The sequence below is a fragment of the Lactuca sativa genome, chromosome 5 (genome assembly GCF_002870075.4).
Source record: "Lactuca sativa cultivar Salinas chromosome 5, Lsat_Salinas_v11, whole genome shotgun sequence".
Lineage (NCBI taxonomy): Eukaryota > Viridiplantae > Streptophyta > Magnoliopsida > Asterales > Asteraceae > Lactuca > Lactuca sativa.
Window position 1 is genome coordinate 341,241,580 of NC_056627.2, and position 21,940 is coordinate 341,263,519.

Below are 21,940 nucleotides of genomic sequence, written 5' to 3' on the forward strand. Positions count from 1 at the left end.
ATCAAATTAATAAATTCTTTCTCTTTCTCAATTAATCATCCTGTCTAGTTGCTAATGTGAAGGCAACCTAAAAGGACTATGCTACTATTAATTCAAATACATAGTAAATATAGTTATGGGCTTAGACACCTAATTCAACTCCAACAAGGCCCAAACCAAAAAACCCAAAATTTAACATATTGGGGAGTACGTCCAACGTACCAGAAGTGTACGCCCCATGTACTCACCCTCTAAGCACAAAGTACAAGTCCTTAAAGATTGAAACTCCATTTACGTTGAGCGTACTTCTGAGTATGCCCAGCGTACTTATCAGGGGCCAAAAATTCGCATTAATCTCTTATTGGGTTAAGTCAAAGGCATCCAACCACTCCTCTTAACCCTAAATGATGTCTTAAACCATAAAGTTGAAACCTTCAAACCTTTGCATGGCTAAAGAGGGCTAAATCTCCAAAATCCTTCCTTTTACAACATTCAAAACCACTTAACTCTTACATGGTGCTAAGGAAATGATTAAGCAAGCATTTTCATGGCTCAATACACTTCAAGACCTCAAAAGGGACAATTAATTTGCTTTGGAGTACTCCATACTCACAAAGATCCAAACTTTGGGACAAAAGCTCATGAAATTATGCCATAACAAGATCTATGAATAAAAGTCATCAAGTTTGAAGCTTTATACCTTGAGAAGATAGATCATGATGCACAAAGCCTGGATCCACATGCTCCAAGCAATCCCACACTTCTCCAAGAATCTCCTTCTTCTTCCATGAGCATCAAAAAGCATGAAATACCACCAAGAACTCAAGAACCACACCAATGGAGGCTAGGGTTTCATTTCTAGGGTTTAGGGGGATGGAGGCTGAAGATAATAGGGTTTCGTGGTGAGTTAAGGTACTTAAATAGGGTCCAAGACCCTAGATTAGGGTTTTGGTCTGACTGTAGTACACTCAAAGTACTTCTGGTGTGCCCAACGTACTTTCTTAAGGCCCCACGATCATTTCCATTAGTACGACCAATGTACACCAATGTACGCCCCGCATACTGGCCTTTACACTAGTACACCATGTGTACACTTATGTACTCCCCGTGTACTCGGTTAACCCTAAATTCCCTAAACTTACGAAGACTATAACTTATTCGTTATAAGTCCGTTTTTGATGATCCTTATATATACGAAAAGGTAACGAGAAGCTCTACACTTCTATCAACTCATCCTCGCCTTAAAACTTTTCGAACAAAAATCCAAAATTCATAAAAGGCCCGACTACCTCTTTACGGTTATATCCTTGGGCTCCAACTCATAAACCGAATTTCCATATCATCTATCCTGCCTTATCCACACCCAACTGTGTATAAATCCCCTTTTTTTCAAAGGCCCTAAGCTTTATGATAATCGGTCTTCGGGTCGTGACCCCGCATTAGGAAATGATTCGGAACAGGGTGTTACAATTCATAAGATACAAAATATTTTGAAAATAAACCATTTGTAAGAGACCAAAATGAATAACAAGTGACACCGTTGAAATAATAGCCTTTTGATCCTCCATCAAATCAATGGTATTCGATTACCTGAGGTTGAGGATGTATAAATCTTCAATTCAATAGTGAAAGTTCATACTTTCTTAATATCTTGTAACAAAATATTAGGTCTTTTACGTTGTGGCCTTGTAGCTTGTGAATATGGAGTTTCAGAGACTTGATTTCATTTAATAGAAATTCTCTCTCAGCATCCCACCGTTGTTCCTCCCCATTCGACCGATGCTCAACCCTCATCAATCGTTGTTCTTCCCAAAGCCATCTGGTTTCTTCCCCTTCGTATTCTGAATAAACCGTTAATGATTTATGCCGTGAAGGAAGATAAGTAAAGCTAAGATAAAACTGGGCATCCAATATCTGTAATGGAGCACACAATCTACGACGATGGTCAACTGATTTGCATACAAGACTAGAGATGAAGGCGTAGGCGATTGAAATCAATATTAGGGATTTTGTTGGGCACCACCGGTAGTGGTAGAAGATACCCAAAATAGATACGACACACAAAACCTAAATAGGAGATGATATTAGTGTTTACAGTGGGAAGCACAACATGTGGAAGAGACAAATTGGAGAATAATGACGATGAGTGAAAAAAATTTCGGCTCAAAACCAGACAGTATTCGAGCCACAGCTAAACTGGAAAAGTCGTGGCTCCAAACTTGTATTGTTCATAAGCCAAATACTCAGTAAGACTATATGTAATATATGAATCATGCACCATCATACATATTTGGCGATTTTTTTAGTAAAAATTCAATTGTTGTATCGTTTGAAGATGCACTGTCAACCGTCATATGCTAATAACGTTCTTAATTTATATCCATGTATGCAACCTAATAACTCAAGGGCTATATCCTCACCCTTTTTAATTGGTCTAAAATCAATAAGTTTTTTATATATACCCCACTCATCATCTACAAAATATGTCGTGACAGTCATGTAAATCACTCGTTGACACGAGGATGTGAAAATGTGTGGTTAAATGATCCACGTGGGATTATTTAAGTAAGCAGACAATCTGTTTCTTTCTTCAATGTAGTACTTTGAAACGTGTCTACTAACTTTAGGCTATCCAAAATGGAGCCTCAAGTCACACGTGAGTTCCTATGTGGCACACTAAGCCACTCGTGAACATCGCCCCAGGCTCCGATGGGTTGGATGTGGAGTGGTCATGGAGACAAAGGAAGATGTTGCATTTGATTTGCTAAACCATTTTGACCGTTTCTTCTTATTTTGTGATTGGCTAAGCATTATTATTTTTATTTAATCTCATGAAAAAACAAAAATAATAAATAAATAAATAATGTGGAGTGCTAATTATTTTCAACGACTACCGATTTGATAGTGAGCTTGTTGTGACACTGAATTGACAACACTTTTCTGATGGGTTGGTGGTGACCACTCCCTTAACCTTATGTAATGAAAGCAAACTAACATTCACATTTAAAGCATTTATATACTAAATAATAAATAAATAAATAATGTGGAGTGCTAATTATTTTCAATGACTACCGATTTGATAGTGAGCTTGTTGTGACACTGAATTGACAACACTTTTCTGATGGGTTGGTGGTGACCACTCCCTTAACCTTATGTAAGGAAAGCAAACTAACATTCACATTTAAAGCATTTATATACTAAATACAAATTTCTTTCTCAGCAAATTAATATATATATATATATATATATATATATATATATATATATATATATATATATATATATATATATATATATATATATATATTAAAGATATGAATGTTAGGAATAGTAAAGTTATCATTTTTTGGCAGAATTGGTCCCTGCACTTTGCTCCTCATTCTTTACCTATTTTGACATTTTTGGTCCTTGCAATCAATATTTTTACACTTTTTAGGAACCTTTTAATATTTAAAGTTTGACCACAAAACTTTAACGGTTTGACAACTTTGATCCCTTTTCTAAAAATTTGCTAATTCACACCCCTTCAATTCTTTAGCCGTTTTGACACTTTTGATCCTTGCAGCTAAAACTTTTACATTTTTTCATAAAAAAATGAAAAAAACGGTCTGGAACAAAGTCCGGGCTTTTCATCCTTTCACTTTCTACGTCTGTTATATTTATCGATTCGGAAACAACATTGAAAGCTTCTGGCCCCCGCGTAGCGGGGGTGACCTTTCTAGTTTAAATGATACTTTACCCACAATAAACAAGTTTAATAAAACATTTTGATTGTATTTTCATCACCTCCATATGCTTACATTTCCCTTTCCATTAGCTTTTTTCCTAAATTGTAACGTAGTGTGTTTTTCATAGCTATTTTGTTTTCCTAATTTTTATCACAAATAGCAAAATATTTTTTTTAAGCTTGAAGTTCCGTTTTTTACTAGATTGGCTTTATAAACCACATAGCAAACTTGCATTTTTCATTATTTCACGTAACTCCATCCTTTTTATTGTGTAAAACGTCAAAGCATATCCATCTTTTTTTGTTCGTTTGTTCAACCAACAAAGATATCATCATCCTAAACAACATACTTCCATTAAACTTAAATGTTACAACTTATTACAAAACAAATTATAAACTTTATCTACATTCTACAATAGCATGAATTATGTACCGTAGCCCAATAAATATATACAAAATAACATCATCATCTTGATGTATAGTAGCCCAAAAATTATATATAAACAACACCAAAAATCCGTACATATCCGAGAAAATATGACATAAATGCCTAAATGGATTCACAATGGAAAGTAGTCAAGTAGCCCAAAAATCAATAATGTCCATAGCCCAAAGGGAATATACAAATAACGCCGAAAACTAATGTATTTGAACAATTGGTATACAACAAGTATCTAATACTACGTATATTATTTTGCATAACAAGTTTATTATACACTTAGCAGAACTTTGTATACTAAAGTAATAGAACATATCATCCATAGGGAACCATTTTTCCATGGATTTTCGGTTTTCTTCTTAATCATTAAGAATGGGTGAAGGCTTAATTGTTTGTTGAAGACACTTGATTTTTGAGTGATATTTTGATGCAGATTAATTGTGATTTTTTTTTGTGTGTGTGGGGGTGATTAGCCTTGGATCAATTGTCGACATCAAAAAGAATAAAGGAATGGAGGTTTTTTTTTCACGATCAGTAGAAGGATGGCCGGGATTAACTGATTTTTTTGGAGTCCCACCGGGTTACCCGGTTCGGTTCGGTTAAAAACCAAAAATGAGTTTAATCCTCATATTTGTAGCTAAGGGTACTACTGAAGATGCACAATGTATAAATATCTTAATGCGTAAAGTACAACTTTAATCCCCAAACTTTGTATAATCCGTTACTTGCAACCATTGTATTTTGTAAAATGATATTTATCATCCGTTTACTTTTTAAAATATCATTTTTATCTTTCAAACTTAATCTTTTTAAAATTTTACTTTTATCCATTTGTTTTTCATTTATAATAAGTAACAAAAACACATAAAATAATCGCGTATTAAATTACTAGTTAAACCCATATAGTGGTCCCGGTTTGGTTCCAATGGGTTTGATTTTTCAAGCTCACTCCTAATTATCACGTTGCTAATCGGGTGTACATATAGAATCGCCATTAAAAAGTATAAAAATTCAAAATAATTTACTATAATAAATGAAGATCAATTTTGCCACATGTCAATCTCTCATAAGTTTTGACATTTGTTATTTTGTGATATTTTTAAAATAAAATAAAATCCACATGTCAATTTCTAGATTTTTTAATTTTTAAAATTATAATATTTACATGTATATATGTAAAGTATTAAATATAATAAATATGATAATAAATTGCAATTAATATGTTTTTTATTCCTTATTTCAAAATTTTATTTTAAAAAATATTTATTATTTACATTTTGATTTTTTTTTAATCAATCCATGTATTACACGGTTTTACACCTAATAATAATAATAATTTGTTACGTGCATTTTTGGGTTGGAACTCGATTTGATTCGATGCTAAAAACCAGCCATCATTATGACTAGTATAAAGTGTCTACGTCAACGTGGATGTATATCAGGTCATGACCCCACGAGCTCAGATTCCTTTTGACTGTCTGTTATCTTCCTCCTCTCATGTTAATTTGTCATCTCTCTAACCTTCACCGCTCCTAAATCTCATCGCCGGCTGGATTCCATGGCTTCCGTCATTGAAGCTGGTTGGACGGTATATTCACTCCTCTTAACCTTCAACTAATTCTCTGCCTTTTGATTTATGTTTACTTGTTTTTTTGCCCTAATTTGATCTCATTGACGGATGATTCTTATTACTTTTTCCCGATGCATTACTTCATACGACATTCTATTGCTAGGATACACGATTCTCTTAATTCAATGGAGCATCGAGTTTTAGGTTTACGAGTTAGAACCTGTGATATTGTTTAACTGATAAAACGATGCATTGGTTTCGATTGGTACATTGTAGAGAAAGAAATTTTGGATTATCGATTTCAATTTCATGTTAATGAACTGTTCTTCGCAAATGCATTGTGAATTTACTATTCCTATGGCGTACGTACTCCAGATTCTGTACACGATGCGTTGTTATGTGTACTGATTCAAATCGGTGTATGGAAGATTATACCGTGATGTGAACTTTAACATAGAACACACAGGTCAATGAACGGATGCAATCATGCAAGGCAGATGACCTGAAATTGATCTACATTATAGAGAAACGGGTTTAAAGTAGTAGCCGATTAAAATTATGATCAAACTGAAGGGATATAGTCCCTCCATTTGCAAATTTTGGTGTACAAGTGGTTTATGATAATCACATAGTCTGGACATGAGAATTTTAGCAGATCATCATGGAATGGAAGATAGTTATATTTGTTGACTTATCCTTTTTTTTTTGCAGTACTTGATTACTCATTTCAGTGACTTTCAGCTGGCTTGTGTTGGTAGCTTTATTCTTCATGAACTTGTCTTCTTCTTGTCGGGACTTCCTTTCATATACATAGAAAGGGCAGGATGGCTCAGAAAGTACAAAATTCAGGTTAATTTCACCATGGATTACTTTAAGTTTTTGCTATAACTTATAAGTGAAAGTTGCTTCTATTTATTTGTACATGTTACCTACATGATTCAATGGTGACTTGACATTTTTGTTTGAAGGCCAAGAATAACAGCAGTGAAGCTCAAGAGAAATGTATTACTCGGCTACTGTTTTATCACTTTTGTGTGAACCTTCCTGTGATGCTTGCTTCCTATCCTGTATTCAGATTCATGGGAATGAGAAGTAGTCTTCCTCTGCCGTCCTGGTATTTACAGGTTCTTTATATTATATATACCACTTTATTTGTAGATCAATAGTGGTATGGTATGCAGTATGCACCCCAGATCAACTACATCCCCTATGTTTCAAAAATAATCCAATTTTACCCTTCCTTTTTGAATTTTTCATCTACTGTGCAGGAAAGTTATGTCGACTCAGATTCTATTCTACTTCATTGTGGAAGATTTCATATTTTACTGGGGACATAGAATTTTACACACGAAATGGCTCTACAAGCACATCCACAGTGTCCATCATGAGTACGTGACGTGAGATTCTGTTTTTTTACATTTTTTATGGTGGAAATGAGGAGTGGGCATTCACGTCATTTTCACAAATGAGAGATCAAAACGAGTCCTTGCAGTACATTCTGTTTTGCTGTGTTGTTATTAATTAATTAATAGATTTGTGTAATTTGACAGGTATGCAACACCTTTTGGATTGACATCTGAATATGCACATCCAGCTGAAATATTATTCCTTGGATTTGCTACAATTTTCGGTCCTGCCATCACAGGGCCTCATTTGATAACTCTTTGGTTATGGATGGTAGTGAGAGTTCTTGAGACAGTTGAAGCACATTGTGGTTACCATTTCCCATGGAGCCCTTCAAACTTTCTCCCTTTATATGGAGGGTTAGCACTTCCCACTCAACTTAAAATTCACCATTTTGCTTTCTCAAGTTATCTAATTTTTTTTTTCTCAGTTCTGATTTTCATGATTATCATCACCGACTGATTTACACCAAGTCAGGCAACTACTCGTCTACTTTTGTTTACATGGACTGGTAAAGATATTATTAAAATTATTTTAACTTTAAAAGTATTTATGTATGTTTAAATTATTTTGTAATTTTATTTCTCAAAAAAAAAAAAATTGTCAGGATATTTGGTACAGACCATGGGTACAGAAAACTCAAGGCTTTGAAAACTGAAGAAGAGGTAGCTGAGTTTAAAGAGAATTAAATTAAAATAAAGGTAATCCCTTTTATATTGTCTGTGATTTCTTCGTTACTGATGTAGAATCAGTTTAAACTTTTTCTATGATGAGTGTACTAGTTTCTTTAATTTCGTATGTAATGTTCTTAATATGGCTATGAGGTTTTTTGTTAATTGCTTAGACTATTAGACGTGACACATTGGTTCATTTGATTTGATTAGATTCTGGATGATTGGGTCAAATAAATAAAACGCTAATGAACATAAGGTCATTAATATAATTTTAAAAACTGTCTCAAATCCAAGTTGATAATATCCCTAATCAAGTCAGATAAATCAAAATAAAAATGAAGGTTAATTTTGGTTGAACTTTAAACAAAATATAAAATCCCCCCCCCCCCAAAAAAAAAAAAAAAAAAAAAAAAAAGATTAAAAAAAATCACCAAGTCATTTCATATTTCATGCAAGGCCTAAGCTTGATCGTTGTAGAATTCTCTTTCTCCACTTGTATTATGTCACAGCATTCTCTTCTGCTTCCCTCCTGTAAACAAACATAAAAAAAAATAATAATCAACAAGAAAATTAAAAAAACATATATACCACATTTCTTTTTGTAATAAAATCTAAATATCAAACTCACAGTAACAAGTCTCTTCACTGGTGAGATCACGAGAATCTTATCCACATAATCCGCTGAGTGATTTCCATTAACCAAGCAAGGCAGCAACCGCCGTGGCAACCTCCGAACATAGGTTGTCACCACCTCCCTCCGCCATCCTCCACCGCCGGATTCTTCCACGGAATAAAAGTAAAAAACATGAGGGATTTCACAAGGGTCCTGGCTAAGACCTCTAGTATTCACCATGAAAGCAGGCCAACCTCCTTTCTCCCACTCCTCAAACGTTTGAAGGGGTAACTGCAAAAAACACGACGGGAGAGTTTTTTCATAAATATGCACCGAGTATCCCCACGACAAAGAAAAGGTCCAGTTTTTCGGGTGGTGGTAGCAAATGCTTTGTTGGAGTAGCCTTGACTGGTCGGTTTTTGCTGATGTCATCAAATGGTTTAACGATTGTTGGCGGTCTGTGGCGGGGAAGAGCGGCTCTACGGCGTCAAGGTGGTGGAGGGACACCAAAGGAGTTTGTGGGTGTGCTGAAAGAAGACCTGAAATGTCCCCACGTAGATCAATCTGCAAATACAACAATCCTTTATTTGTTCCTTTAATTTTCTCAAACATGCTGTCATGTTTGCAAATATTTTTTAACATCAATGTGTGAAGATTTTATTAAATTTTATAAGGAAGTTTACCTGATGAAAACCCTTTTCTTGAGTAAGTGAAACCCCGAAATCAGCTATACAAGATCGCAAAATATGGTCACTAGTATGAAGATATTGATATTTGTTTAAACAAACATCTAAGTTCTTAGCCAAAGCCTCAGCGAGAGGGTAACTCAAAGCAAATCCGGCCCCACCAAAACCCATATCAAACGAAAACCAAGTATTAGATAAGATACTTTCCGAATTCGTGCCTATATAATAGTAACCCTCGTGATCATATTTCTTTAACACGTTCAACAAATTCTCCAAAAAGAAAATGGTGTCGTCATCTGTCATCACATACCATCTTACATTTTTGTTCTCTGCCTTAAATGTCCCCTGGATCACTCGTGCCATTCTGATAGTGTATGGCGTGCCCTTGTGATCACCGGAGACACGTACAGGCGGAGAGGTGGGAGGCCAGGGGAGGTGTTCGATAGGGGTTTCATCTAGGAAGAGGAAGCCACGGGTTACATTTGGGCGCCACCAGGATTCGATATAGTGTTTCTTCGTGTGCCAAGTTTTTACGGTACCCGTAATACCGAATACAACATGGGAGATGTTAGTAGGGGTAGTTTGGGTATTCTTGAAATAATTGAGATTGAAATTGGGTATCAAGATTTGGGTCGTTTGGGAACAAGGATTGATGGAGAAAATCAAGATCAAGATTATGGAGAGGAATAGTGAGATTATGACCATGGATTTGCATACTCTTCTTGTTCTTGATAACTTATGGATTTGTGTCAACATTTCAAATTATTTCAAAGTGGATTGGATCTTGAAGTAAATTGTGTGTATAAGGCTGTTGAGAATTTTTTATTAACACTTTAAGGTGTTGATTTTTCATGAAAAATGTGCAATGCTTTTTTCTTTTAACATGTTTTTATGGCAACATTTTCCATGCCCATGGTTATTTATTTATGTGTTCATGTCATGAAAAGCTAGTAAAGACGATTGTTTTGGAAGGATTTGAATCAAATACTAAACTGGTCCATGACAATTGACAGAAATAAAATTTGGTTATTAATAATGCCTTTAATCGAAGTAGATAACTAAACATATATAAACATGAAGATGAATTTTGGTTGAATTTTAACAAAATATAAAAGTCAATAAATTCAACCAATCAGTTCATATTTCATGCAAGGTCTAAGCTTGATCGTTGTAGAATTCCCTTTTTCCACTTGTATTATGTCACAACATTCTCTTCTGCTTCCTTCCTGTAATTAAACAAACATAAAATCAATTAATGAAAAAGAAAATGAAAAAACTTTTTTTAACCAATTATTACTTTTGTAATAAATCCAAAATACCAAACTCAGTAACTCACTGTAACATGTCTCTTCACTGGCGAGATCACGTGAATCATATCCAAATAATCCGCAGAGTGATTCCCATTCGCCAAGCAAGGCGACAACCGCCGAGGCAGTCTCCTAACATAGGTTTTCACCACCTCCCTCCGCCATCCTCCACCAGATTCCTCCACGGAATGAAAGTAAAAAACATGAGGGATTTCACACGGGTCACTGCTAAGACCTCTAGTGTTCATCATGAAAGCAGGCTTAGCTCCTTTTTGCCACTCCCCAAATGTCTGAAGTGGTACCTGTAAAAAACTTGATGGGAGGGTTTTCTCGTAAATATGCACAGAGTAGCCCCACGACAAAGAGAAGCTCCAATTTTTTGGGTGATGGTAACCAATGCTTTGTTGGAGTATCCTTGACTGGTCGATTTTTGCTGATGTCATCAAATGGTTTAGGGATTGTTGGCGGTTCATGGCGGGGAAGAGCGGCTCTACGGCATCAAGGTGGTGGAGGGACACCAATGGAGTTTGTGGGTGTGCCGAAAGAAGGCCTGATATGTCCCCATGCATATCGATCTGCACAAAAAAACAATTTAATAAAATTAGATAAATGAGTTTTCCATTAACCCTTTAACTTTTTACAGATTTGGCTTCTTTTTTTAATTTACTTCCATTTCTCCAAGTAAAAATGTCTTTTTCTCAAATATTTTTTGTAAGAGGAGGAAATAATAAATAATCAAGGTTTTAGGCTATCTTTGGTAAACTCACATTATAGTTGAAACTAGTTGATATAAATGTTGGTTGGTAAAAGCTAACAGAGAACATAAAATGACATGTAGAAAAATAATTTTTTTATAATTAATAAATATATATATTTAAAGGATTTAAAAAAGTCTCGAGAAACTGTTGAAACATTAGTAGTTTTTTCAAAAACTAATTTATAAGATGCTTTTTGGTTTGTCAAATATTATAATTAAAAAAATCCTGAAAATTAAATTAGTTTATAAGACAATGTGACGTGCTAAATATCACTTTAGTTTGTGTCTTCTTTTTTTCTTTGTAAATAATAGTGGGTCCAAACTTGATACACGGAATTCATTTATGAAGAAATTTACCTGATGAAAACCTTTTTCTTGAGTAAGTGAAACCCCAAAATCAGACACACAAGATTGCAAAATATGATCACTCCCATGAAGTTTTCCGTACTTATTTAAACAAACATCTAAGTTCTTAGCCAACGCCTCAGCTAGAGGGTAACTTAAAGCAAATCCCGCACCACCAAAACCCATATTGAACGAAAATAAACTATTAGATATGATACTTTCTGAATTCACACCGATATAATAGTAACCCTCATAATCATATTTCTTTAACATATTCACCAAGTTCTCCAAAAAGAAAATGGTATCATCATCTGCCATCACATACCACCTGACACTACTGTTCTTTGCATTAAATGTTTCACGGATCAATCGTGCCATTCTTATAGTGTATGGGATGCCTTTGTGATTACTAGATACACGTACAGGCGGAGAAGTGGGAGGCCAGGGGAGGTGTTGGATAGGGGCTTCATCTAGGAAGAGGAAGCCACGGGTTACATTTGGGTGCCACCATGATTCGACATAGTGCTTCCTTGTCTGCCACATTTTTATTGTGCCCCCGATACCAAATACAATATCGGAGATGTTGGTAGGGGTAGTTTGGGAATTTTTATAATAATTTAGGTTGAAATTGGGTACCAAGATTTGGGTTGTGTGGTAACAAGGATTAATGGAGAAGATCAAGATGAAGATTATGGAGAGGGATAATGAAATTATGACAATGGATTTGCATACTCTTCTTGTTCTTGATTTCTTATGGATTTGTGTCGACATTTTAAATGAAAAATAATGAACAAGTGAATTGGATCTTGGTGTAATTTGTGTTTATAAGTTTCTTGAAATGCTTTTTATTAACACTTTAAGGTGTTGATTAATCATGTGAATGTGCAAACGCTTCTTTCTTTTTAACATATTTATATGGAAACATTTTCCATGCCATGGTTAATTATTTGTGTTCATGACTTCATGTCATGAAAAGCCATAAATCGGCATAAATTTTGGGTATCTGTCATTGTAGCTAATGTCTTAACGTGTGTGCTTTCTTGGGTTTTATACTTTTTTGTATTCTAACTCCATACAGCAAGTTCACTTTTTAGTCGTGATCTTTAATTTAAAAAACAATACCAAGTGAGCGGTTATGATCATCTTGTGTGTTTGTTTGTTTTCTTAATGTTACCTTAATATCAGATGTAAATGAATATGGTTACATTGTTTACTCACAATTCAAGGTTTTTTTTTTTTTTTTTTTTTTTTTTTTTTTTTTTTTTTTAATTAAAGTAAATCTCTTGTAATTAATTCCATTACGTTTTAAAATAATTCTTTAAAATAATATTATGGCAAAAAGGTACAAGATTAATCAATCAAATCATGATGCTTTAGCAGCAGATGAAATCATGAAAATGTGGTATGCAGACATACAAGTCATGCTTAAAGGAGGCACCGTAGAATGGTTGGTGTGAACATTTGATACCAAGTCACGTTATCCACAAGGTTATGTAATTATTCTTCTGTTTAAAAATAAATATAAGATTTTTACTTGGAAATTGGGAAAAGTTTCTTAAATTTTGGTTTTTATTTTTTTGGAAAAAGCTTAAGCACAATTGTTATATTTGTCCTTTTCTGTACATATTGTAAGTTTGTACTCAATTTGCATTTTGGCCGCTCATCTTTTAAATTACTCAAAAGATCAACAAACAAATTTTTAGGTTCTTTTTACACAATTATGATGAATTTCAACCGGGTAAAATTAGACGACATCCTATATGGCGTCTTAAAAAAAAGAAGTCACATATTAAACAAAGTATCAATACTGTTAACAATTAACCTTGAGAGCTGAATGACTAATATATTGGTATTTTCCGTCTTAAAACTGAATAAATATATATTGGTACTCTGAAAAAAAAAATATACGAGATGAACAAAAACAAAACAAAAGGATACAAGTGAATAAGTTGATGCTCGAGCTAGTTAATTAAACCAGCATTCGACCATCGAAGATTCAACTACAATTCACATATACATTTAACATAAAGAAATGGTCTCAGTCATCAACATAAATGGTCTCCTGCTGAAACACGCCCCCAAAGATCTTCCTTTTTTCAGCTTTCGGCTCTTTAGGCTGCACCCGTGGCTCCTTTCTAGCCGCAGCTTTCTTAACCACGGCTTGTTTTGGAGCCAAAGCCCGAGCCTTGGCTTGTCCTCTAACTGTTGCAATCTGCACTTTTGGTAGCTGAATGTTGTTCTTCTTAACCGCTGATGCGAACCCTGAGCTCAGTTTATCCCATGACATGGCTAACCCTGGTGCACCATTTTGATCCTCCGAGGTTTCTTCTTCTTTTTCTTCTTTTTCAGGTTCCTGGGTCACGGATTTGAATCGATCCATGAGTTCTGTGAATGATTTTCGGGCTGCTGTTGTCGCCTTCTCTTGAACATCTTCTGCTAAACTCGGTGTTGCAGTTGCAGCCTCCTCTTTTGCTTCCAATTTTTTCACCTCTTTTTCTTCAACTTCCTCCGCTTTTGCTTTTGCTTCTGCATAAGCTTTTCGTCTACCATCCTCCGGAATTGCACTAAAAGTAAAAGGGCCAAATATGTAAATACACAACTCGTACTTTAAATTATATAATACTTGACTTATTATATTCACAGCATTACCTGAAAAGTTCACTCACCGACTTCGCAGCTGCATTGGGACTTGTAGCCACTTCCACAACCTAACACCAAAAATAACTCAATCTTTTCACATAAAGACTTAATAACTAAGTTTGAATAACTTTTTTCACCTTATTTTCTGCTACTTCTGTGTTGGAAAAGACATCTGCTATCAACGATGCAATCCGTGACTTCGATACCTACAGTTTCCAGGAAAAAAATCCAGTCAGATATGAACAAATCCGACCTGAATCGAATGTGATTTCAACTCTCCCAAATTGTTTTCTAACTAATCTTTCCAAACATCTAAGACTACTCAAATCAAAGAAACAATGGCATACATTACATTACATTACTTTGTAGTCGTTTTCTGCAGTGATCCCTTCGGCATTCACAACAACATTGTATGAACTCTCCAAACTATAATCATCGGTTAGTTTGGTCTTGATCAGGGTGTACTTCACATCGGTTGCAATCAAACCATCTAGAAACTCTTTCAATGTCAACGGCTGTGATTTTGTGAAAAGATTGTTGAAAAAGGATGAGATCCCGTCTAATACGTTGTTTGTTGAGGTGGATTCAGGGGCAGTGTCGTAAATTATGGCCACATGGCTGACACCGGCTAATTGTGCAGCTTGAATGAATTCAAGAGCTTCTGATGTGGTGACCTCTGTTGTTGGACCGTTTTCAAATGGACCGATTGTGACTACAGCTTTGCTGGCGTTCCCAATTGCCTTTGCTATGGCTTCAGGGTCTTGGAAGGTGGATTCGACTGCATTCAGACGTTTGGATTCTTCTAAGGAGATGACCTGAGTTTGTAAATATCCCAAGAAGAAAGTTATATACTAAGCCAATAACTTCGTATCTCATGACCATCTTATTATCTGGTTTTGGTTTTCAAGGTGGTTATTGCAATTAGAAGAGATTAGAACAGATAATTGGTTGCTTAGAGAAGTAATTTTACATTTACCCAATCGATTTCTTCAAATCTAACTAGTTTACATTGAAAACTGACTATTTCTGCTTCAAAATGGGATCAAGATGAAGCTAACCTTGTAATTTACGGCCAAACGAGCCAAATCCTGGGCAGCGCTGAGCTCCGGCACGCCAGCCCTAACACTAAAACCTTCCCGGAGCAGAGTCTGAGCAATGCTAATTCCGGCCTGTCCAGTAGCTCCAGCAACAAACACCGTATTCGGATCCTTACGTCTACCAAACAAAGAACCCGAGGATGACGGATTACTCACAACTGGAATCAACGATTTCATATCGGAAACCTTCCCGAAGTCGAAATTGAACCGAAATCGATTCTCGGTTTCACCTTCTCCGGCAGAAGATACATCGGATTTCTTCGCACATACGATTAATCTCCTAGGGTTTTTGAGTGAAGCGAGACTGGTGTGAGGTGTAGTGGCAAGGAGAAATGAGTTAGAGCTAAGAGCCGGAGCCATGATTGAAAGCAAATGTCGGTTGACTCTCTACCTCTGACTCTTTTGAGTGGGATTTGGGGGTGTGATTGAATCCATTCAGTGTGTGAAAACCGCCATTAGAGGCAGAGCTTTGACACTGCGTGTATGTGTGTGGACATATTGGGTGGGTGGATGATCTTGTTTGAATGTTATCTGGATGATGAGGTATAAATGAGGTATCCAATCGTATTGTGCCACGTCTCAGATATTATCGGTTTATCCATTTTAGGTGACCAGTCGTTATGACTAGAAATACTCCCGCGAAAAAACGCCACTAACGCATGATCATTGTTCGAGATGACTCTACTTGTGGAACAAATGATTTTGAGGGTTTAAACGTTTTAGTTGGTTTTCTAATTTTATTAATAATGAATTAATATGACTTAACTAGAAAACGCAACATGGACCATCAAAGTTCCAAACTACAACCAATTTTGATTTATGAAATTTGATCCAACTAGGTCTGGGGGAGGGGTTGAGTTCGGAATAGAGAGCACCATGTGAAGGAAATTCTCGTGAATGGCAAAGATCATATGGTATTTCGATCGCAACGAAAATCTAGGGTTAAATGTGATCTAGGGTTGGGACCAAGATTACATTATGACGTCCGAGTTAGAGGGTGCAAACTCAAGAGAGTAATAAGAGTGATTTAAGAGTGAGAATGAGAGAACAAGATTGCTTGCTAATACCTCTAATGGGTGGTATTTATAATGTTGTTGTGGAAGACAATGTCTTTCCATTCACACAAGATACAATATGTTTTTGAAGGTTTTGCTTGATATGCCTTTCTCTTCATAATGGTTGGAGCACGATTCGGTAATGGTAAAAGTTGGCATTACGATAAAGATTGTGAGTCTGGAGTTGAGTTCTTGCAGCCGGTCCTAGGTCAATAATTTGAATTGTGTTACAACTCGATTGGTCGGTGAGATACACTATTAGGTCCCCCTAATATGGGGTTTGTAGAAGAGCATGCTCGGCTACAGGTTTCGAACTTATTAGATCCGGTTGTGGATACTAGCGTGTATGTCATGATGGTAGTTTGTAACATCCTAAAATTTAAATGTACACTTGTACAAATAAATGTATGAGAATGGATTAATAAGCACATAATGAAATAAAGGGAATACAAGTGGATGTTAAAACTCAAAATGGTCAAACGGACCATGTTTTATATTGAGTGGATGTGCTTCAATGAGTTATACACTGAGCATTTAAGACGCACCATGTTTCATATAATGAGGGTGTGCTTCAATGAGTTATCCACTAATCACTAAAGGAAGTTCAAGTGGAGGTTAATGTTGGATTAGTGTCTAAGCCCGTAACTATATTTGGTATGTACTTGACCCGGTTGTGCATGGTCCTTTTGGGTTGCCTTCACCAAAGCAATTTGACAAGGTAATTTGATGAGAAAGAGAGAGAGAGAGAGAGAGAGAGAGAGAGAGAGAGAGAGAGAGGATAATATGATTTATTAATATATTATAAGAATAATATATTAAAGGAGAAATCATATTTATTTAGTTAGTATTAGTCATAAATTAATTAGGAATTAATTTGGTGACTAAAAGAGATTAATTAAATAAAGGGGCATAAACTATCAAATGTATGATAGTTGAGTTTTGGGCTGGGAAACCTAATGGACTAAGGGGGAACGAAATTATGATGAAGGATCATCATATTTTCGTCCAAGGCCCTGTTCCAGAAGGTTCCTTGGGCTACTTGGTGACTAAGTTGTCCATTAGGGTTTAGACTGAAACCCTAGCAGCCTAAATTATCAATAAGACCCCTAGCCTTCAATTTTCATCCACTTGCTTCCCAAGAGAAACCGTAGGCTGAAATTAAGCATCGTCCCTCCTCTCTCATAGTTGCCTTGTTGCTTGTGGTGTTTGTAAGCCATTAAAGGAGATACAATTGTGAATCTAAGCTGTAAGAAAGAAGATTCAAGCTTCCATTGAAGAGGTAAACATCTAGATCTGATTCTATATGTTAAATTATGAAATATGTATGCTGGTTTAGGGTTTGTAAGTCTTGGACTCATTACATGTACAATAGAGAAACATAGATCCAAGCATTAGGGTTTGTATGAGCACATAGGATTGTTCTTATGCATAAACCCATCAGTGGTATCAGAGCCATGATTGGTTTCTGTTGTATGGATGCTTTGTATGATTAACATGCTGAAAATAGTTTTTATGGCTTCTGTTCGACATGACTCGGCGAGTCACTTCATGAACTCGGTGAGTCAGCCCAACTCGGCGAGTCCATGAGTGACTCGGTGAGTCGGATCGTCAAACAGAGGCATTCTCGGGATTTCTTGCTATTTTTGCTAAGGGATAGTTGCCTAATCTGCTTTTACTGATAAAATTCAAAATTTAATGTCATTGTAACACTATCCTTGCCAAAAACAAAAGATAATTACCAATTCATTAAATAATAAATTCCTTATGTGATTAAAATTGATTATTTGAATTAATTGGGTAACTTATCTTGCAAGAATACGGATTAGGTCAAATATAGATAATCATTGAATTAATTGTGTGATTTATATTATTTGTTATTTGATCCCTTATGTTTTGAAAAAGTTCAAAACTTGCCATCAAGTTTTGAAATTTAAATTTTGATTAAGAGTTTAATTTTGAAAAATTTAAATTTCAACCCTTAGATTTTTACAAGTTTAAAAATCAACCTTATACTTTATTATTACAAGATTAATATATATATATATATATATATATATATATATATATATATATATATATATATATATATATGTATAAGAATAAGCTAGTCTTATCGCTAGTAGGCCTCATTCACGAAGCCAATCTATAAGGTGGGTATAAGGTTGCTGCCTATAAAATGGCGCTTAATGGGTGTACACTCACACCCACCGCTTGCTTGACTGGTGGAGGGTCGTTAGCCGAACGGATAGGATAGGGCACTTAATTCCTCATTACAAGTATAATGAATTTACAAAGTAACTATAATGTTTTACAAATTCCCAATCTTAGTTACTTTAGGATAAAATGTGAAAAGATGCTATTCCATGGAATTACACTTTGCACCCTTGTCAAACGTTAGTGGAGCGTGCGTGGTTAACCGGTATGCTAATTTGGGATTGACATTGGTGGCGAAGGGTGGCTCGATGTTTATCATAGATCAATGGAGCGTGCGTGGCTAACCGGCACTTTGATTGGGTGATAGAGACATTGAGTGCACCATGTTGGTTCGCATGGTTATTCACAACTTGTCTGCGATCCTTGGTATCCCAGTCACAAATTTGAAGTGCATATCGAGATTTAAACATGCCATTGAAAAGTTCAATGAATCTCAAGGATCTAGGAGTTTTCAAATATATTTAAAACTTAATCTTCTTTTCGTTTTTCATGGTGAAAATTAGTGAATCGTCATTCACTTACCTTCAAATTATTTACTTTTAGATTACGACATCCCCTTTCTAAGTTGTAAATAATGTTGTTGGATCCTATCCCTAATTTCTCATTTAGGTGTTTAATTGGGGATTCATTTCTAATCAAACTTTGTTCCTTTCTATTTCAGATGTCTAACTCAAACGCAAACAACAACGCTTTTGGGTCATTCTCACTAATGAACCTATGCCAAAAGGTGACATTTGATGGGTCGAATTTCAATGAGTGGATGAGATACATTCGTATGATCACTCGCTACGAGGACAAAGAATATGTCCTCGATGAGAAACTTGAAAAAATCAACCCAGATGTTGCTACTCCTGAAGAGTTGGCTGCCTTTGAGGCCCACGAGCGTGATGCTACAAAAGTTCATTGCATCATGATGGCCACCATGAAACTCGAACTCCAAAAGTCCTATGAGGACATGTATCCATATGAGATGCATCAAGATTTGTTGGACAGATACCACCAAAGCACGAGGCAAGAGCGCTATGAGATCATTACTAACATGATCACCGCTAAGATGGGGAGTGGAGAATCCCTAACCTCGCATTTGCAGAAAATACAGAGGTATGTTGATCGTCTTCTCAAACTTAATGTTAAGTTTGATGAGGATTTGGCTATCAACATCATCCTCCACTCCTTGCCTTCCTGCTACAACCAGTTCAGAATGACCTACCACATGAATAAGGAGGAGGTCTCCTTGAGTAAGCTTCAAGGACTGCTGAGAGCAACCTCAAGGACAAATTTGTTGCATCATCCCGTGCTGTGGCTGCTCATGTGTTGGCAATTGGCCAAGGGAAGGGAAAGAAGAGGAAGGCTCCTTCAAAGAGCCACCAAAAGGGAAAATACCGTGATGGCTCATCCTCTAGTGGGACCAAAGCAGGTTCTGCTAAACCCTCTTCTGAACCTAAGGAAGCAAAGTGCTTCTATTGCCACGAGAAGGGCAACTAGAAACGTAGCTGCCCAAAATATATGCAGGACATTAGAGATGGGAAGATAAAGCCCACCTATGCAGGTATGTATTCTATTAAATCTAACAACTCATCACTTGCTACTTCATGGGTTCTTGATACAGGATGTGGTTTCCACATTTGTTTTGATTTGTAGGGCCTAAGAAGAAGTAAGGAGGTGGAACATGGGAAGATAAACTTGATTATGGGAAATAGAAGATCGTCGCCTATGACCAGAGTCGGAGTTTATTCTTTAGTGTTGAGTAATGAGTTAGGATTAGATTTAAATAATTGTTGCTATTCGCTAGATATGGCAAGGAACATCATTTCTTTTCATGGATTATATAAACAAGGTTTCAGATATTCATTTGATGATAGTAATGGTTCTATTAATTTTTATTTGAATGGTGTTTTTTATTTCAATGCATTGCCTTGGAATCGGATTTATGAATTTGTGTTAATTGTTGATAATTTGGGAAATGATGTGTTGAATATTGATTCGTCCAATAGTTTGGACAAAGCATGCTTGTGGCATTGTCGCCTTGGCCATGTAAACAAGAAACGCATAGCCCAACTCCAAAAGGATGGAGTCTTGGAGTCATTCGACCTTAGGGACGATGACGTGTGTGAATCTTGTTTACTTGGGAAGATGACAAAGTCACCCTTTATTAGCACTTGTGAAAGGGGTGAGGGTCTATTGGATCTCATACACACCGATGTGTCTGGGCCCTTTAGATCCACCACAAGGGATGCTTGTCGCTTCTACGTGACTTTTATGGATGATTATAGCAGATATGGATATATCTACTTGATCAAGCAAAAGTCAGAAACCTTTGAAAAGTTCAAAGAGTTTAAGAAAGAAGTAGAGAATCAGCTGGGCGGGAAAATCAAGATGCTTTGGTCAGACCGAGGAGGAGAGTACCTAAGTCTTGAGTTTCACGACTATCTAAAGGAATGCAGAATCGTTTCACAATTGACGCCTCCGAGAACGCCACAATTGAATGGTGTGGTTGAGAGACGTAATCGGACCTTGTTGGAAATGGTTCATTCTATGATGAGTCGGTCTTCGTTACCAATAGCTTTCTGGGGGTACGCCTTAGAGACGACCACCCATATCCTTAATTTAGTTCCCACCAAGAAGGTTGCCAAAACACATCACGAGATGTGGACAGGGAAAGCTCCCACGTTGGTTTATATCAAGGTTTGGGGTTGCGAGGCTTTTGTAAGATGAGAGACTCACGACAAGCTAGAACCTCGTAGTGAGAAGTGTTATTTCATTGTCTATCCACAGAGGTCTTTTGGCTATCTCTTCTACAGACCAAGTGAAAATGTTGTCTTTGTTGCGAGGAGAGGGGTTTTCTGAGAAAGAGAACTTATAAGCCAAGAGGACAGTGGGAGGCAAATTGATCTTGAAGGGATTCAAGAGCAAAGCGATGAAGGAACTTCTAACATTGACACTCAAGCTGAGGAGGAAACTCCTGTTGAACCTGTTGACGAGTCCTTTCCTCTTGGATGTTCCAGTAGGGCTAGTGTTCCACCCCAGTTGTATGGATTCCATATTACTACTGAAGGGGATACATTTATTAGTGATAGTACACTAGTAAATTTGGACGAACCTAGCAGCTACAAGGAAGCCATGGCAGGCCCGGAGTCTGCTAAGTGGAAAGAGGCAACGGACAACAAGATTCAGTCCATGTACGACAACCAAGTTTGGAATTTGGTTGATAATATGTCGGGTTTGTAAGACAGTCGGGTGCAAGTGGATCTTCAAGAAGAAGACAGACATGAATGGGAATGTGCACACTTATAAAGCGTGATAGTTTGCGAAGGGCTTTACTTAAACTCCTGGAGTTGACTATGATGAGACCTTCTCTCCAGTTGCCAAGACAAAGTCTATTAGAGCAATGCTCGCAATAGCTGCGTTTCATGATTATGAAATATGGCAAATG

At 36.3% G+C, this 21,940-nt stretch overlaps 4 protein-coding genes across 5 annotated transcripts; 1 reads left to right on the plus strand and 3 right to left on the minus strand.

Moving 5' to 3' along the window:
• Positions 1-5,483: 5,483 nt before the first annotated feature.
• Positions 5,484-7,955, plus strand: LOC111907260 (methylsterol monooxygenase 2-2). Its single transcript, XM_023903045.3, has 7 exons — positions 5,484-5,733; positions 6,427-6,564; positions 6,684-6,829; positions 6,984-7,103; positions 7,266-7,478; positions 7,550-7,630; positions 7,727-7,955. Exons 1-7 carry the CDS (start codon positions 5,704-5,706, stop codon positions 7,806-7,808), a joined length of 810 nt encoding a protein of 269 aa, XP_023758813.1. The 5' UTR covers positions 5,484-5,703; the 3' UTR covers positions 7,809-7,955.
• A 227-nt stretch (positions 7,956-8,182) lies between these two features.
• Positions 8,183-9,865, minus strand: LOC111907259 (uncharacterized). 2 transcript variants are annotated; one of them, XM_023903044.3, is made up of 3 exons: positions 9,090-9,865; positions 8,422-8,970; positions 8,183-8,322 (listed from the first exon to the last, which is right to left on the minus strand). In XM_023903044.3, exons 1-3 carry the CDS (start codon positions 9,846-9,848, stop codon positions 8,221-8,223), a joined length of 1,410 nt encoding a protein of 469 aa, XP_023758812.1. In that variant the 5' UTR covers positions 9,849-9,865; the 3' UTR covers positions 8,183-8,220. The 2 variants fall into 2 exon arrangements, with proteins under 2 accessions (XP_023758812.1, XP_023758811.1); XM_023903043.3 differs by having other exon boundaries at positions 8,183-8,970.
• A 248-nt stretch (positions 9,866-10,113) lies between these two features.
• Positions 10,114-11,879, minus strand: LOC111907231 (uncharacterized). The gene is made up of 3 exons (XM_023903015.3): positions 11,514-11,879; positions 10,429-10,974; positions 10,114-10,318 (listed from the first exon to the last, which is right to left on the minus strand). The coding sequence occupies exons 1-3, from the start codon at positions 11,877-11,879 to the stop codon at positions 10,217-10,219; spliced, it is 1,014 nt and encodes a 337-aa protein (XP_023758783.3). The 3' UTR covers positions 10,114-10,216.
• A 1,483-nt stretch (positions 11,880-13,362) lies between these two features.
• Positions 13,363-15,752, minus strand: LOC111907261 (protein PLASTID TRANSCRIPTIONALLY ACTIVE 16, chloroplastic). The gene is made up of 5 exons (XM_023903046.3): positions 15,200-15,752; positions 14,504-14,956; positions 14,279-14,347; positions 14,151-14,209; positions 13,363-14,065 (listed from the first exon to the last, which is right to left on the minus strand). The coding sequence occupies exons 1-5, from the start codon at positions 15,596-15,598 to the stop codon at positions 13,540-13,542; spliced, it is 1,506 nt and encodes a 501-aa protein (XP_023758814.1). The 5' UTR covers positions 15,599-15,752; the 3' UTR covers positions 13,363-13,539.
• Between the last annotated feature and the right edge of the window lie 6,188 nt (positions 15,753-21,940).

Coding starts and splice junctions, on each gene's coding strand:
- LOC111907260 (XM_023903045.3), top strand. CDS start 5,704: ATGGCTTCCGTCATTGAAGCTGGTTGGACG. Junction 5,734..6,426: donor TCATTGAAGCTGGTTGGACG/GTATATTCACTC, acceptor TTTTTTTTGCAG/TACTTGATTACTCATTTCAG. Junction 7,104..7,265: donor ATCCACAGTGTCCATCATGA/GTACGTGACGTG, acceptor GTAATTTGACAG/GTATGCAACACCTTTTGGAT.
- LOC111907259 (XM_023903043.3), bottom strand. CDS start 9,848: ATGTTGACACAAATCCATAAGTTATCAAGAACAAGAAGAGTATGCAAA. Junction 8,971..9,089: donor AAGAAAAGGGTTTTCATCAG/GTAAACTTCCTT, acceptor TTGTATTTGCAG/ATTGATCTACGTGGGGACAT.
- LOC111907231 (XM_023903015.3), bottom strand. CDS start 11,879: ATGGCACGATTGATCCGTGAAACATTTAATGCAAAGAACAGTAGTGTC. Junction 10,975..11,513: donor AAGAAAAAGGTTTTCATCAG/GTAAATTTCTTC, acceptor TTTTTTGTGCAG/ATCGATATGCATGGGGACAT. Junction 10,319..10,428: donor CAGTGAAGAGACATGTTACA/GTGAGTTACTGA, acceptor GTTTAATTACAG/GAAGGAAGCAGAAGAGAATG.
- LOC111907261 (XM_023903046.3), bottom strand. CDS start 15,598: ATGGCTCCGGCTCTTAGCTCTAACTCATTTCTCCTTGCCACTACACCT. Junction 14,957..15,199: donor GTTTGGCCGTAAATTACAAG/GTTAGCTTCATC, acceptor TTACAAACTCAG/GTCATCTCCTTAGAAGAATC. Junction 14,066..14,150: donor TCGGTGAGTGAACTTTTCAG/GTAATGCTGTGA, acceptor TTTTACTTTTAG/TGCAATTCCGGAGGATGGTA.